We start from the raw sequence: 14208 nt of genomic DNA on the forward strand, positions 1-14208 counted from the left end.
CCTCTTGTCGTACTCCTGTCTGCATCCTCAGATCGTGCTCTTTGAGTCTGATTTGCATCCTGAAAAATGTACTATCCAGGTCTAGAGGTTGCTCCTACTATCTAGCAGAAAAAGATCGAAATACCCTCCCCCTTTTGCCGCTCCATATGCAAAATCATTTGGCATTAAATAAATGTCTCGACTCTTGGATTTTCTTTGCCTAATTCCTGTTCCTGTACTTTTTAGCTCTACCTGAAGTCCTTTAACATAGGATACCCTTGTATTTGTAAGACTCTACAAATCTATAGAAAGATATTGCTTTCTTAATCATATTTAATTTAGGATATGAATGTCCTAAGTTGCTTGTAACTAACTGGAAATTGATTGAAATCATCTGGTAATGAACCAGATGCCTTTTCTGATGCTATTTTATGTCCCTTACCTGCCCTCATCCACCTGAACACTGAGTGTTCCCTGTGCCTTTCTGGTCTTAGTTGAATTTGTTTCACTGACCAAGAGAGTTTGAATTGTAGTATGGTCCAATTGGAGTAGGTTCAAGTAGTTGCTCTAATATCATCTGCCCAAAACGTTGTGGCTCTAATATTAGTTACAAAAATATTCCTTTAATGGGTATAGCTCTTCTATAATTTACTCCAGTTGGATGATATTTTTGTAGACTATTTTTAGGCCCTAATATTTTGTCGGTTAATATATAGGCAGCGATATTCTGGTAACATACAGCTTCATACATTTCTGTTCCATCAGTAAGGTTCATAGTTATGGACTTCAGATGTGGTGGTAGGGGGGAGAGGGGAGGTGTCCGCTGTGTGGACTTGCCTTTATAGCACAAAGGCTTAAGATTCCGGAGTGTTGCCCGAGCAAGAGTTTTGGAGCCTTGTGTTGAACCCTCAAACTGTAATAGTATTTAGCATTTGCCTACTTGGGTCTCTTCACACACTCGATAGCCACTGGTGAAAGCATTTATTATGAATATTAATCAAGTTTAACTGAAAAACATAAAAATGGACAAAAGAGGACCAAAAAAGTGAGAAATTGTCTACGAGCCTAGGAAGCCCCAGCAGTTCCACAGGGAGATTGTGTGAGGGGAAAAAAAAGAATGTACTGGGGGTTCAGCAACCGACCTCCAGTTCTGTACCTGACAGCTGATCTGCGCAGGCATGGGTTGTGGACCACATTGACTGTAGATCTCTCTTTTAGTAAGAGTCCAGTGCTTCTCCAGAGGCACATCAATTTAAAAGTTGCTGATGATAATGAGAATTATCAGAGAGTCTAATTTTTCTGTTTTCTTACTGCTTAGAAATGATCCAAGACGTTCGCCGTGGCCTCTTTGCATTTAATTTTGTAGATATATGTACCTGAAAATAAATTAATGGGAATAAACAGCGCTTTAGAGGGTGGCTCTAGAGAGAGCAGGGGAGAAGGATCTTCAGCTCCTCTCTGAAGAGCAGAAGGGATGGAGCAATCATGACGTGGCCTTTTGATCCGCTATGGGGGAGCGTAATCCTTTTTTGTTTCCATTTCTTGTTTTCCGGCCGTGCAGTGCATTATGTTGGCCTCCTGCGGTGGTTAGGTTTACAGCCAGGCACATCTCCAATCTGGCACAATTCCCAGACATTAGGAATGAAGGGTTCAGATTACAGGACTGAATTTACAACATGAATTACATGTTGTCCCTTCATTTTGAAATGCACCTGACAGCATTTCAATTGCTTTATTTACATGCGTGTAGTATATTTGCAATGATCGCCACGCACCACTGATATCAACACCTTAAACAAGGTTTGTAGAGCAGTTGCTAAGCTGTGTTGCTGTAGTCTAACATGTCGTCATTTGTTCAGACTCCTGCTATATTTCTCCTTTTCATTTTAGTGAAGTATCGCTCCTAAATGTTTTTCCTCCTGTTAGATCATTCTTATGGTCGATATGATTGCCTTTATGAAGTGATTTTCAATTACTCCCTCAAATTCAGTACATCAATCTTATTACGTAAAACAAATGTAGTTTTTCACGTCTGTCTCTTTAGGACAGGTGCACTTTAATCTCATAAATCCAACAAAACTCGAAAACTAAATTATTCTTAACTGGACATTGGGATTTGAAATTCTTGTGAAGGTATGCAATCCCGATATTCTAGTTTTTATTGGATTTAGCCAGTCTTGGCTGATACCCAGGCAGGCACTTGTGGAATAAATGGCTCCCTGTATGTGACATGTGTGTTCTTTAGCGTGACTGGGTGCTGCATGATCCTGCTGACCTGTACTCCATGCGACTGCTGTCATTGTACCATCCAAAGACAGCACATTTCAAGAAAACTGGTGTTAGAGCACTATTGGAATTGTAACCAGGGCATTCTCCCTACCAATCGGGTAGTCTTAAACAGACCCTCATTACCCCTACTAAGTAGCTGCTCCAATCCTACTTTCGCCGGTGTATGCCCCATTGTGTAGCTATGTGCAATGTATAACCTCTCTGTTACGCACAGAATGCCCTAAGTGACCAAAAGGTGACATCTTCGTGACCAAGCGTTACCCCATAAAAATGAATTAATAAAAATATATGCACAAAGGACCCGATTACAAGTTTAGAGGTGCGGGAGCGGACCGCCTTGCCGGCAGCCCGCACTGCCAAACTTGTTTTAGGGCCGCCCGCCAGATTACGGTTATTATGTTTCTTGTGTCTGGCGGACTTTTTTTTGGCCATCACACAGTGGGCCCTCTCAAAATGGGCACTGCAATGGGAACGCAAAATAAGTTCCTGCACGGCATGGACTATGAAGTCCATGCCGTGCAGGAACTAGGGTGCAGCATGTGCCTCCCTTCATGCCCCCCATGGCCCTGAGGCAACAGGGGGCACTGTAAGGCCGCCTTTGTTTCCTCTGCACCCTGCTTTTCATGGAAGAGGAACCGTCATGAAAATGTGGCGGAGAGGAAACTTGTAATATGCTTGGCAAGACTGCGATTGTCCTGCCAAGCATATTGCTGCCTCAAGGCTGCCGCACCACCACCAGGGAACAGCGGTTCCCTGGCGGCTGCAGCTGTCCCGTGGCATTCCGACTGCCCTAGTTGTAATAGGGCGGTCGGAGCGCAGGTGAGGCGGTGGCTGGACTGCCACCGCCGCACCTATGCTAGTCTGGCAGTCCTCAGACTGCCAGACTCGTAATCAGGCCCATAGTAATACTTAACTAATGAATGTGTGACGTATGGTGTGTGTTGTTGCTTCTTGAGGTGTCCGTCCTACTGTTGTTGGAGTGGCGTCCTTTATACGTTTTTGTGTAGTCTAATGTGTAGGGCCATAAACATTTAGAATCTTTTTGTTTGTTTCTGCGTTGGGCGTTAAACACCTATCTAAAATCTGGCAGCAGTAGTGGCATTCTGCCGTAGAGCTGCAATAACATGTTTTGCTTCACTTCGAGTAGTGTATTTTCCAGTTTTCCTCCCAGTGTCAATTAGGTTATTACATTCTTTAAAAATAATTGTACTCTAAAACAGACCATTTTATAATAAATGCATCTTTTTGATTGGGAGCAGGATATTATGTGACGCATGGACTTAATCAACTCATCACTGTACATATTCAAAGTAGTTTAAGGTCACTAATGGTTGCCTAATGTGGTGGAGTAGCATCACCTGCAGTTTCAGCTCTGTTTCATAGCAGAGCTCCTCATTGACTTAAACATTCTGAATATATAATTTTGGAAATGTTTTTGTTAACAAAAATATTACACTGCTGTACCAGTTGTTTTATTCTCAGGCTCTACCACGACGTGAAAGACTGTCTTGTATTATTATTTGTTATTGCACACGCGGTGATGTCTGTAGGGCTTCCATTCAAATTTTTATTTTACTGTAGCGTTTCATTAATAAAATCTTAATTAGGTTTTGCAGCTTGAATTATGATTGCAGTAATTTTGTAAAGCAGTTTCAGGCAATTCTTCAAAAGTACATTTTTGCCAATGACAGCCTTACAAATGTGCCTGCAGGGTTCACACGCAATATCCAACAAAGCTAGTATTTATGCCACACTGCACATTTTTAGGTCTGGCCTAAAAATAGCTTCAGCTCTTAGCTAGCAGCTTAACAATAAAAATACACTTAAAAAATACATACATACACATAGATAAAGGGGCTTTGGGACAGTCCTTTTTGTCCATGAGTCTGTTAGACTGCCAATTACATTTTGCTTCCACCCACCACAGCCCACACCATGGGTTAAACTCACTTGAGCTGCTGACTCTCTCTGCACTGTCCTTGGTGGCATTTTGCCTGATCACTTGTGCATGTTGTAAGTGCACTTGAGGGCCTGGGCCATGTCCAGTAGCAATGCTTAAGCTATGTCTTCAGGCAAAAGTTCTTGATCTTTTCCTATCATATCCATTTAAACTAATCGACAGGGTTTCTACCCTTTCTTTTTCCTGCCTCTCCCTACCCTTCCCCTGCCTCTCCCTACCCTTCCCCTCTCCCTGTTATAATGGGATTGGGGATTGTTGGAATCGCTTGTACTCATCGCCTTGTCGGGGTGTGGTTTATGGTATTTCTAAGTACTCCTCTTTTACACTGACCTCTCCTCTGTCACCGTATACTGCTGTTGATTCGTTATTTTTGAAATAAATAAATAAGCACCCATACTATTCAACTCAAATCATACAAAATGGTTAAATTATTTTTAATCTTAACATTTGTATTCCAAGAAGAAGGCAGCCGCGTTTAATATAGCCAACTGTTATATCTTTTATTTTTGGGACATATACTTGGAATTAAAGGTGTAAAAAGAATTTGAACCATTGTAGCAGCTTGCCATGGCAAGACCGAGTGACTTTGTAAATGCTTCTTACTTTAGTATGTGTCATACATGTGTTAGATCTTGTTAAAAATGAAATGTTCAGTTTTTTAAGAAATGTCAGATTGCAATTGAACGATATGAACCATGTTCGATTTTTTCCTCTTATCACAGACTTTTTAATTTATTTTTATTTTATTTCTTCCAGGTCAAAACCTTGATGCCATCCACGACATAACCGTTGCATACCCACGCAACATTCCCCAAACTGAGAAACACCTGCTAAATGGGAATTTCCCAAGAGAGATCCACTTCCATGTAAAGAGATACCCGGTGGAGACTTTACCAGCTTCCAGAGAGGAGCTACAGCAGTGGTGCCATGAGCGCTGGCAAGAAAAGGAAGACAGACTGCGGACCTTCTATGAGCGCGACAAGTACTTTGACGCAACAGGGAGGAGCATAATCCCGCCTTGCAAATCTGAGCTGCGGGTACTCTTCGTCAAGTGCATATCTCTCCTCTACTGGACAGCCTTCTCCATGGCCATGTGCCTGCTGTTGTTTCTGTACAGTGCTGTACGGTGGTATTTTGTGAGCGTGATACTGATTTTTGTAATGCAGCAGAAGCTGTGGGGTGGACTGGAGTTCATTGAACTAGCATGTCATAGATATTACATGAATAAGAGGCAACAACAGTTACCTTCTAAGAAAGAAGATTAGACACATTTTACAGGGAATTCAAATATTTGAAAACAACTTTGTAAACCGTAAGAAAATTTTGCATGAAAATCAAACACCTTTCTTACTACCTTTATGATTGTGTTTGTAAAAAAATATTTTGCACTTTTTCTTGTAAAAGGAGAGAATGATTAGACATTATGAACTAGTAAAACACATGTTTTTACCTTTGAATGTAAATTCATAAATCCTTCAACAAGAAGGAAGCTGTGATAGGATGCAGTTGTTCAATGAACTGTTGCTGAATTTGTAAGTCAATCATTTGTATTTTAGTAAAAGCTAATATATGTGAACATTGCCGGTCATAAATAGGGAACTGTCCCTGTGTAAATGCCACACTGAAGGAAAGCCGTCTTAGGCAGCCAATCTATTTCAACTTCACCAACACAAATGAAATGTTGTAGATCATATAAACACTGTGAAAGGCCTAAAGCTCATATGAATGGTTTACTCTCTGTTTTGAGTACAATATCAACAGTTTACATTGTTTGCTCGCGGAAAGTAGGCCCAGTCCTGCTAAAAGCTGGAAATTATGCTGTACTCTGACCATCAGCATATCACTGTTAGGAGTCGAGGCGGAGTGCGTCAAACATGTATCCAGTAGGAATGTAGGAAAAGTGGTATGAGCATGGTGGTCCTAAATGGCATTAGTGTCAACACAAAGATTTTGTTGTGAAGAAAAGGTTTCTTGTCTATGAAGGGTAAGGGCGAGATATCTAGAATAGTGAAGCGGGGATCTCTCCTCTGCTGCTGGAGCCTTGTCAAACTAAATAACTAGATTGGTAAATGCGGAAAACCCTTCTATTTTTGTCAAGTAGGTTGTGTCAAAACTCTACTTCGATGTGTTCCAAAAAACACTGTCAGTAGGTTGCTTTTATTTTCAGAGATCGCTGCTCTTGCAGCCAAATATGTGACCATATGCTTAATGCTGCCAGACATAAATAGTGGCTATACAATTTTAATAGCTGGTGGACAATCCCTCTCAAAACTGAAAAGTGGGTTGCCCTAGCTGACTGTAACATTGCCTTGCTCATTCTTTTCATGAACTACACAGCTTACTAGGACAATCAAATTAGCTCAGCAAGATCATGTTTCGACAGGCTTTATAGTTGCCATGCAGCGGACATCAGTGCTTGTAATTTTATTTTTTTAAACCATTGATAATAAATTGTCACATGAAGCATGTATGGTCTCAAGCTATCAATGAAAGCGGTCACTTGCACCCACACAGTAGTTCTGTCTACATGGGCATTTTTAGTGTCTCCCTCAGGTCACTGTTCATTAAGTGTACCTTTTAAATTCAAGCCTAGTAGCGAGAACTTCAGCCGAAAGGTATTGACCCCCTATTTCTTCCACTATAGGTGTGAGATTGGGAAGCAGCAGACTTTGGTTTGCACAGTGGCTACTTCTAAACCATACCCATGTGCTGTGTAAGGCACGGAAGTTCCTGTACATAAGACAACGTTTTAGTTAAAACAAACAAGCCATAAGAATATGATGCTGAATAAGCTCCTCATCTTCACCACCATCTTACAGAATCATCCACTGGAAGACCTGTCAGAACGAGGTCTGCTTTCCAGCTCCGCCTCAAGGACCTTTGTAATACTTGTAGCCTTCATTTCCAAGTTTTTAAGTAGTAGAATTGTCAGCTTTACTTTTTACCTCACTTCTAAAGCGCAGAGCAACCTGCCACAACACATCAGAGCCTCCTCCTCCTCACTTGAGTTCTGAAAGAAGCTGAAGACTTGATGTTTCGAGTAGTCCCACTAGGAGCTACGTGTGTCTAGACTCTCACCTGCTCAGCACCAGGATACCGTCCTGGGTGATTGTGCGCTCAACAAATCTGCATCATATAACATAACCTCTATCATTCAGTTCTTTTTTCATCAGTTTGCATTTGATGATCTCTCATGAAAATTGAAATAGCCTTTAAAGCCAAAATCGATTTCTCTCCCTGTGCAGCACCACTTTGAACATCTTGGACCCGCCATCTGTCCAATTTCTGTCTTAATCATTATTTCTCAAGTGGTTTTACAGCAACGAGAGCTTTGAGAACTGCTTTTGCTCTGATCTGAGACAGTGAATAGCAGTGTTTCTGACTGGTAGGCTGGGATGATTGCCCAGCAATTAACCACTGAACTCTTGTGCTTTTGTTGTGTACAAGACCAGTCTGTTCTTGTCACATTTGTAAATCACATATTCTTCTTGAAAATATGGATTCATCTGAGACAATGTACTTACCTTGCTGCTTTGTCATTATTAGTTCTACAGTTGCACAAAGTACATTCAGGAATGCATTTTGGTATGTATACGCTGTAAAAGGTTACTTTTGTTTGTATCTGGAGAGTTGTGTTTTTTTTATTCTTCGCATTTTTCAATGTAATTATTCATTTTATTACATTGCTAAGCACTTAGCAGAAAACAATGCTTACAAAGCTTGTACCAGATAGGCTTGCTGTAAACCCCAATCTGTCATGAATTCAGGTGTTTATAAATCGAATGCCTAAAAAATTTGAGTCCCTGTTTGTAAGGGACCCTCTTAGGAATATGCTGTGCTATAGAGACTCACCATTGTGGTATGAACCGATTTCTTTTATCATTAAGAAATGTACTGTAACTTTGCTCTTTGCATACTATTCAACATGAGACAATCATGGTCCTTTTCCTATTTGTATGTCAAAATTATATATTGGTAGTTTTGTTGTCTAGATTAATTTTGTGGTTATGCTATTAAGTGAGTGTGCCCTGTAGTGCAATTGATTTTGCAGTCAATAAGACTTAGTAACATATCTTTAGAAGGCTTCTAAGTGAAAAGTAGTCCATGAGTGCTTTTCCTGGTGTGCTGTGACATCCTTGTGGTTAAGCTGTAGCCTATGAATTGAGTTAGCTGCTTCTGTGGAACGAGGCCTAAACTGATTTAGTTGTTCAAATTCTGTTGTGGTATAGAAGAACTACAAATGGAGTGAAATGCTAGCCAGAAGGTTCTATGTAGTCCTTCACTGTCTCAAGCACTTCCTCCTAGGTTTCTCATTAATGGTTTCGATCGTGAATTCCAAAAAGAACTGAAGCTGTGAGGCAAACTACCAGTACAGTGCATGCAAAGAGATGGAACCTATGGCTTCTTGAAGGAGCAGTGTCTTTTATAATCTTGTGCAATCTTGGCCTGAAGGCCTCTCTTTCCTTCATTTGAGTCTGTAAAATGCAAAATTTCAGAGGTTCCTTACGAGATGTTACATATTTTTCCACTTGGAGCTACGTTGTATTCTTGGTTGCTGTAAATTGGCAATTCCAGAAAGAAAAAATCTATAAAAGTTGACCAGTTTTTACTATGGAGGGGACACTTATTTTTGGAAGTTTGAAGTGTCGACCTCCAGTTAAAGTTATATTCACAATGCATTAATGAAAAAAAGCGTTCCAGGTTCCCTGCACAGTAGCTGGAATATTCTGTGTGCACGACTATCAGTGGAGGCCCATATAATGCAGACGTTTTACAGCAAAGAGTTACCAAAATCTCCTCCACACTCTAATACTAAGGGAGTGATTTAGATTTAGCAGACAGGATACTTCATAGCGAGCAGGGCGTAGTACTCTCCGCCAAGCCGTAGGTCTGCTCGCCTCATTTAGAAATAAGGGACCTAAGTTTTCTGTTGAAGGCACCAAGACTTTAAATTTCCTCTGGCTGAGTAGGGGCCATCAGAGGAAGGACACTACAGCCCCCCTGCCCCTCCCCATTTAGGGCCAGACCCTAGATCTGCCCATCTTATTTAGAGATGGACCCCCATTGGCCAACTGAATACTTCCTCTAATGGCCAGATGGAGTAGAGGTCGTTGGAGGAAGAACATTGCACCCATTTGGGTTGAACGGTGTAATGTATTTTTTCCCTGTCTATCTAAACCAGGGAAAACCTGGTGATGAGTGACAGGAAAAACATAATTCCCCCATGACCTGGTAGAAAGCTCCCAGGGGGTGGGGAGGGGCATTATTTTTATTTTGTTTCCGAAGCAAGCTCCAACTTATTTGAGTTTCTTTCTGAAAAACAAAAACGTTATAAAGGTTTGGCGGACATCCAACAAAACAAACAACTGCTGTTCACCAAACATTTTGTATGTTGAAATGAATTGCGGTGACTGCGGTTCCTTTCAGTGTACAGTGATGACCACTGGACTGGCGTTCATCTCTAAATTTGATGGACCGTAGTCTGTCAGGATGGCCGAGGTAATGTGCTATGACATCCTGACAGACAGACTGTGCCCAGTCCGCCAAACTGTAAATTAGGCCCTAACTGACTTAAAAGATCATTTTAGAAAAATGCATCCTCCAAGTCTTGAGATGGATCAATCACATTAAGTTGTGCATAATTCTTCACATTTTCATATTTAAATAATTTAATCCTACATCAAATTCCATTTCATTGAAAAATGCTATCCATTTCTCTGGTGTTAACCTCTTCAATGCCCGTGACGAGCTGGTCTCGTCATGGGCCGCGGTCGCGCTGTGCCCATGACGAGACCAGCTCGTCATAAACCCCGCCCGCTATTACAACGGCCGGCACAGGGCGGGGAAAGGGGCGGGCACTGAAGGGGTTAAATGTTTAGAGGGACATGCAAGAGGAGGTGAGCTGTTTTGATGATGGCATCCTATTTACAATTAGCAAACTTGTTTCCACACCAGACAAAATAGTCAACTTTTAGTTTGCATCCTTGGAGCATGTTGGAGCAGGAAAACTCCCAATATTTAGCAGTACATGAAATTCAATATTTTGACTAAAGCTTCCTGGAACAGAGAGGAAGAAGGATGATCCGAGTATAATGCAGCATTTCTGATGGAATAGTGTAAGATTTCATTTGGAAGCTCAAATGCACAGCCTGGTATCCTTGGGTTTCTGCATTTTCATTTGTGATGACCTCTGGGCCTGCATTATATATAGGGCGCATTGTACCTGTTTGTGCTGCAGTACACCATTAAGTACACCCAATTACAGTTAATGTGCTGTCCCCTTACTCAACCGTGAACTCGTGCCAGGTTTGGGGGCAGCGCATTAGTGAAATATGGACCGGCTGTTAAAAGCCGCCTGTCTGCCTTTCACTGTGCAGGCGACAACTCAGCCTGTTTTTGGAAGGGGGCAGAGATCACCACAGGGTCCAAGTGAACTATTTACCCTTCTTTCAAGGGTTTCCCTCTGGGAGAAGCAGTGACTGAGTGCCCTCCTCATCCTGCATCCCCTGGTAACTCCTTTGTATTTGTACCCACTTCTCTAACACAGCGCAAGTGTAGAGGCAGAGTGGTTCCTTATTTGCATGGGTCTACGTTCCCATGCTAATGAGGGAACTCGCCCTTAAGATCCTCGCCTGGTGCATATGTAGTGCTAGTACAATCTGTATTACAAATGGGCTGTGCAAGTGTCTGCGGCCCGGGCAGTAATACCAAAGTGCCACAGGGGCACAGAAAGTTGGCACCCCAGCTACTTGAGGTAATATGACCCAAAGTGCTTGAAAACAAGACTTAAGGGCTTGGTCATTGTAAGCATCTTAGTGCGTTTTTATTAATATTAAGCAAGATAACATTTTTTTGTTTATATATTGTAACATTCACTGGAAAAAGTACATTGTGACAACCGAGACAGAGACAGAAATGCTTCAACATTGCTCTAATATATTTATAAGAATTAAAAAAAATAAAACAAGATGTTTATTTGATGTGCAAGGCCTTATTCCAAAATACCACTCTTGTCATGTTAAAAGGAATACATCACTGGAAAATATCAAACTGGTTAGTGTAGCTCGGAGCAAGAGATGCGTTTGTTATTAAAACAGTGCACTATATTAACTATCTGAGCCAATAATGAAACGGAGTACATTCCTAAACGTAACTCTCAAATTGGTCAGCTCAGTGGAGTGTGTTGTTGTGCGTTAAAGGACAATTCACTTGCAAAGTGACCATGTATGCCATAGGATATGTTTGACTATTGTTGGAACTCTATTGTGCACAGTGGTCGAATTCCTCCAAAAGACGACTTTATCATTTAAAGGCATGAAAGGAGAAACCACTATGCTTATTCTACATTCAAATTACTGTTGGGTGTAATCCAGGTTTTTACGTTGTTTTCCCCTTCAAGCTCAAAGAATAACTGGGGCATCACCTGCCTGCCGCTTGATGACTCTCCAGTGCTGCATACTCCGCATCCTGGTCCCTCTGCTTTGAGGCCTGTATACCACCTTTTCTTCGCCAGTAACACACATGTATAAATATAGCAGGGATTGTTTCGCATACACAAGCTCCCATATCTTCTCTTTGACCTATCGGCTGGTCCAATCAATTCATTTATGTCAGTGATATTAACCAGTTCATGGGCTATTAATTCAAGAAATGTGCCTCCCAGCTTAGAGACAGTCTGTGAGTCCCTTGTTGCTTGTACGCTAACATTCCCTTTCCATTGAACTGGACCCTGCTGTTGGTAATAACTTATAGCATTTTTGCTGCTACTGCACAAATGCTTACGTGAAGCCCCTGGTTTTCATGTTCACGGCCTACTTAAGAATTTGGTTGATCTTCTTTAATAGTGTTTACGGTTCTAGTTTAAAGCACACAATGCTGAGCATTTCACTGCCACAGATAGAAACCGGAGGCATGGAATATAGTGGAGGAGGAGATGCAGCCCATCAACCAGAGCTGCTGACTTTCCAACTGCGGAACCAGGTTCAAGTCCCGCCACTGACTCACATTCTGGGATTCTGGGCAAAGTACTTCATGTACCTGTGCCTAAAAACGTTTTAACCTTCTATAATGTAATCTGAGGCTCATGTAAAGCACTGTAATGCCTTTAGGCCACGCTTGTCCTATATAATACTGGTAAAATAAATATAATCCTTTGAAACCAAGTTGGGGTGATGGGGATACTGAACCATTATTATTGCTGGATACATCGGATTCGCATCATTTATTGGTTTTACTCTCTCTTAACTGATCCGGGACCTGTTTCGTTGGCTTTTAGCATCTTTTGGGTATTTTAAATCCAGTAAAAGAAGGGACTCCCGTTGTTGGTGACTTGAAACATAAAAGCACGCCTATACAGGACTCCTTTCGCACTTGGACCCGTTTGGTGTAAAAGCAGAACTCTCTTTTACTCAGAAGCCTCTCCAGCCCCATACTCAAGCTGGTTAGTGCTAGCTGAGCCCCAGCGCAGGACTTGTATATGTTGAAATTCCCCTTCTGTTCCTGCCCTACTATCTTTATTGAGAATGCAAACCCATTGCACTCAGAAGCAGCGATTTGCCCGCTTTCACGTCTACAGCAGAGCACCCAAAAATACACTCTCCACCAATATTCAAAGTCTGACGCTAGAATAGCTCATTATCATGTCTTCGAATAGTTGGGCTGAATTCTATGCCTCGCCTCCAATTTTCAGGGAAAGTATAGAAATACTATGACGTCTGGGAGCCACAGACAGATGAGGGAGTTTCTACCATAAGAATTCTGACCACAGAAACTGTTTATTGTTGTTTTTCACTTAAGGGTTGGGCTTGCGTTGCTCATCCTGCCGTCTCCTCATTGTTAAAAGCCAGTGGTTGCTGTTGCTTATGCATTATTCACTTGCTGTTTGTCACTGAAAAACAACTCTTTTCACATGGGTGGATGAAAGAGCACCAAACAGGACGTTGGTCTTTTGTGATTTCATATAGTGGTAATTCAGGGTAGCAGTCAGATGTCAGGTGTAGTGTGTGCTGTTAATCTGACTAAATGTGGTCCATTTATCGCCATGCCTGAACCCCCCTCCTTTTAACGGAGAGGTCTTTTTTACGCACAGTAGTTGTATTTTATACACATTGTATGGCAGCACAGAATGCAATACGGAAGCATATGCACTCAACAGCCTCATATTTAAGAGTTCACTGGTGTGTTAAAATGTCCGCGTCATGTATCTATATAATAATGTACTCTGAAATAAAGCTCTAAATAATGTGTGTGTTTCTTTCAGTTTGTCTTTTATAATCTTCAAAGTAGTCATTGTTAAAAGTTAGTATACACATTGATATCCTTTATATATTATACAACTGACACTGGTTACTGTGGTTGAGTCCCACTTAACATTAAGAGAGCACTTTTTGTACTTTTGATAACTGTGGCTCCATTTGACAAGAGTGCATGAACCATTACAATGAAAGTATAAATGTATGCAATCCTGTAATGCTTTGTGTATGTTGATCAAACTATGAGAAGCATTATATTGGGGACACAGGTGGGTTCCTCCCTAAAAGCCTGATTTGCCAGTTACACAGGACATTTTATTCAGTGGCACAGAAATCATCCTTTTTATGGATTTACACCAAACACTAATCGGAAAATACCAATTCACTCACTAACCAAAGTTTGTATGTGAAAATTCCTGTCTTATTGTCCATTTCATTGTTAATGAACAGACTCTCCTGGTTCGAGTATTGTAGTGAACAAATATTGCTATGGACATGTGAGCACACCCTTACATCACGAGGCATAAGATCCAGAGTGGAGAGAGTAATGCCTTTTTGCACCATAAAAGGTCAAAAATCAAGCTGTGAGGTTAGTGAACCAGTTCCTGCAGTCTGTGGACCATTGTCCCAGTTCACAATCCCCAAACCACATTTTGGAAATTATTTTACAGTGGCTACGTGTGCCAAGATGAAAATACTCCAACCCTTTGGGCACTATTGTATATGCAT

The 14208-nt window shown here is 41.3% G+C and overlaps 1 protein-coding gene across 8 annotated transcripts in view; it reads left to right on the top strand.

The window, feature by feature from the left end:
• Window positions 1-13471, top strand: part of LCLAT1 (lysocardiolipin acyltransferase 1) — a 713371-nt gene extending 699900 nt beyond the window's left edge. For all 8 annotated transcript variants that reach the window (XM_085613011.1, XM_085613018.1, XM_085613015.1 and 5 more), the window contains one exon: window positions 4985-13471. In XM_085613011.1, the coding sequence (XP_085469137.1) occupies window positions 4985-5493 (509 nt within the window). In that variant the 3' untranslated portion in view covers window positions 5494-13471. The remainder of the gene's footprint in view (window positions 1-4984) is intronic.
• Window positions 13472-14208: the final 737 nt, after the last annotated feature.

The sequence above is a fragment of the Triturus cristatus genome, chromosome 6 (assembly GCF_964204655.1).
Source record: "Triturus cristatus chromosome 6, aTriCri1.1, whole genome shotgun sequence".
NCBI classification, from domain to species: Eukaryota; Metazoa; Chordata; class Amphibia; order Caudata; family Salamandridae; genus Triturus; species Triturus cristatus.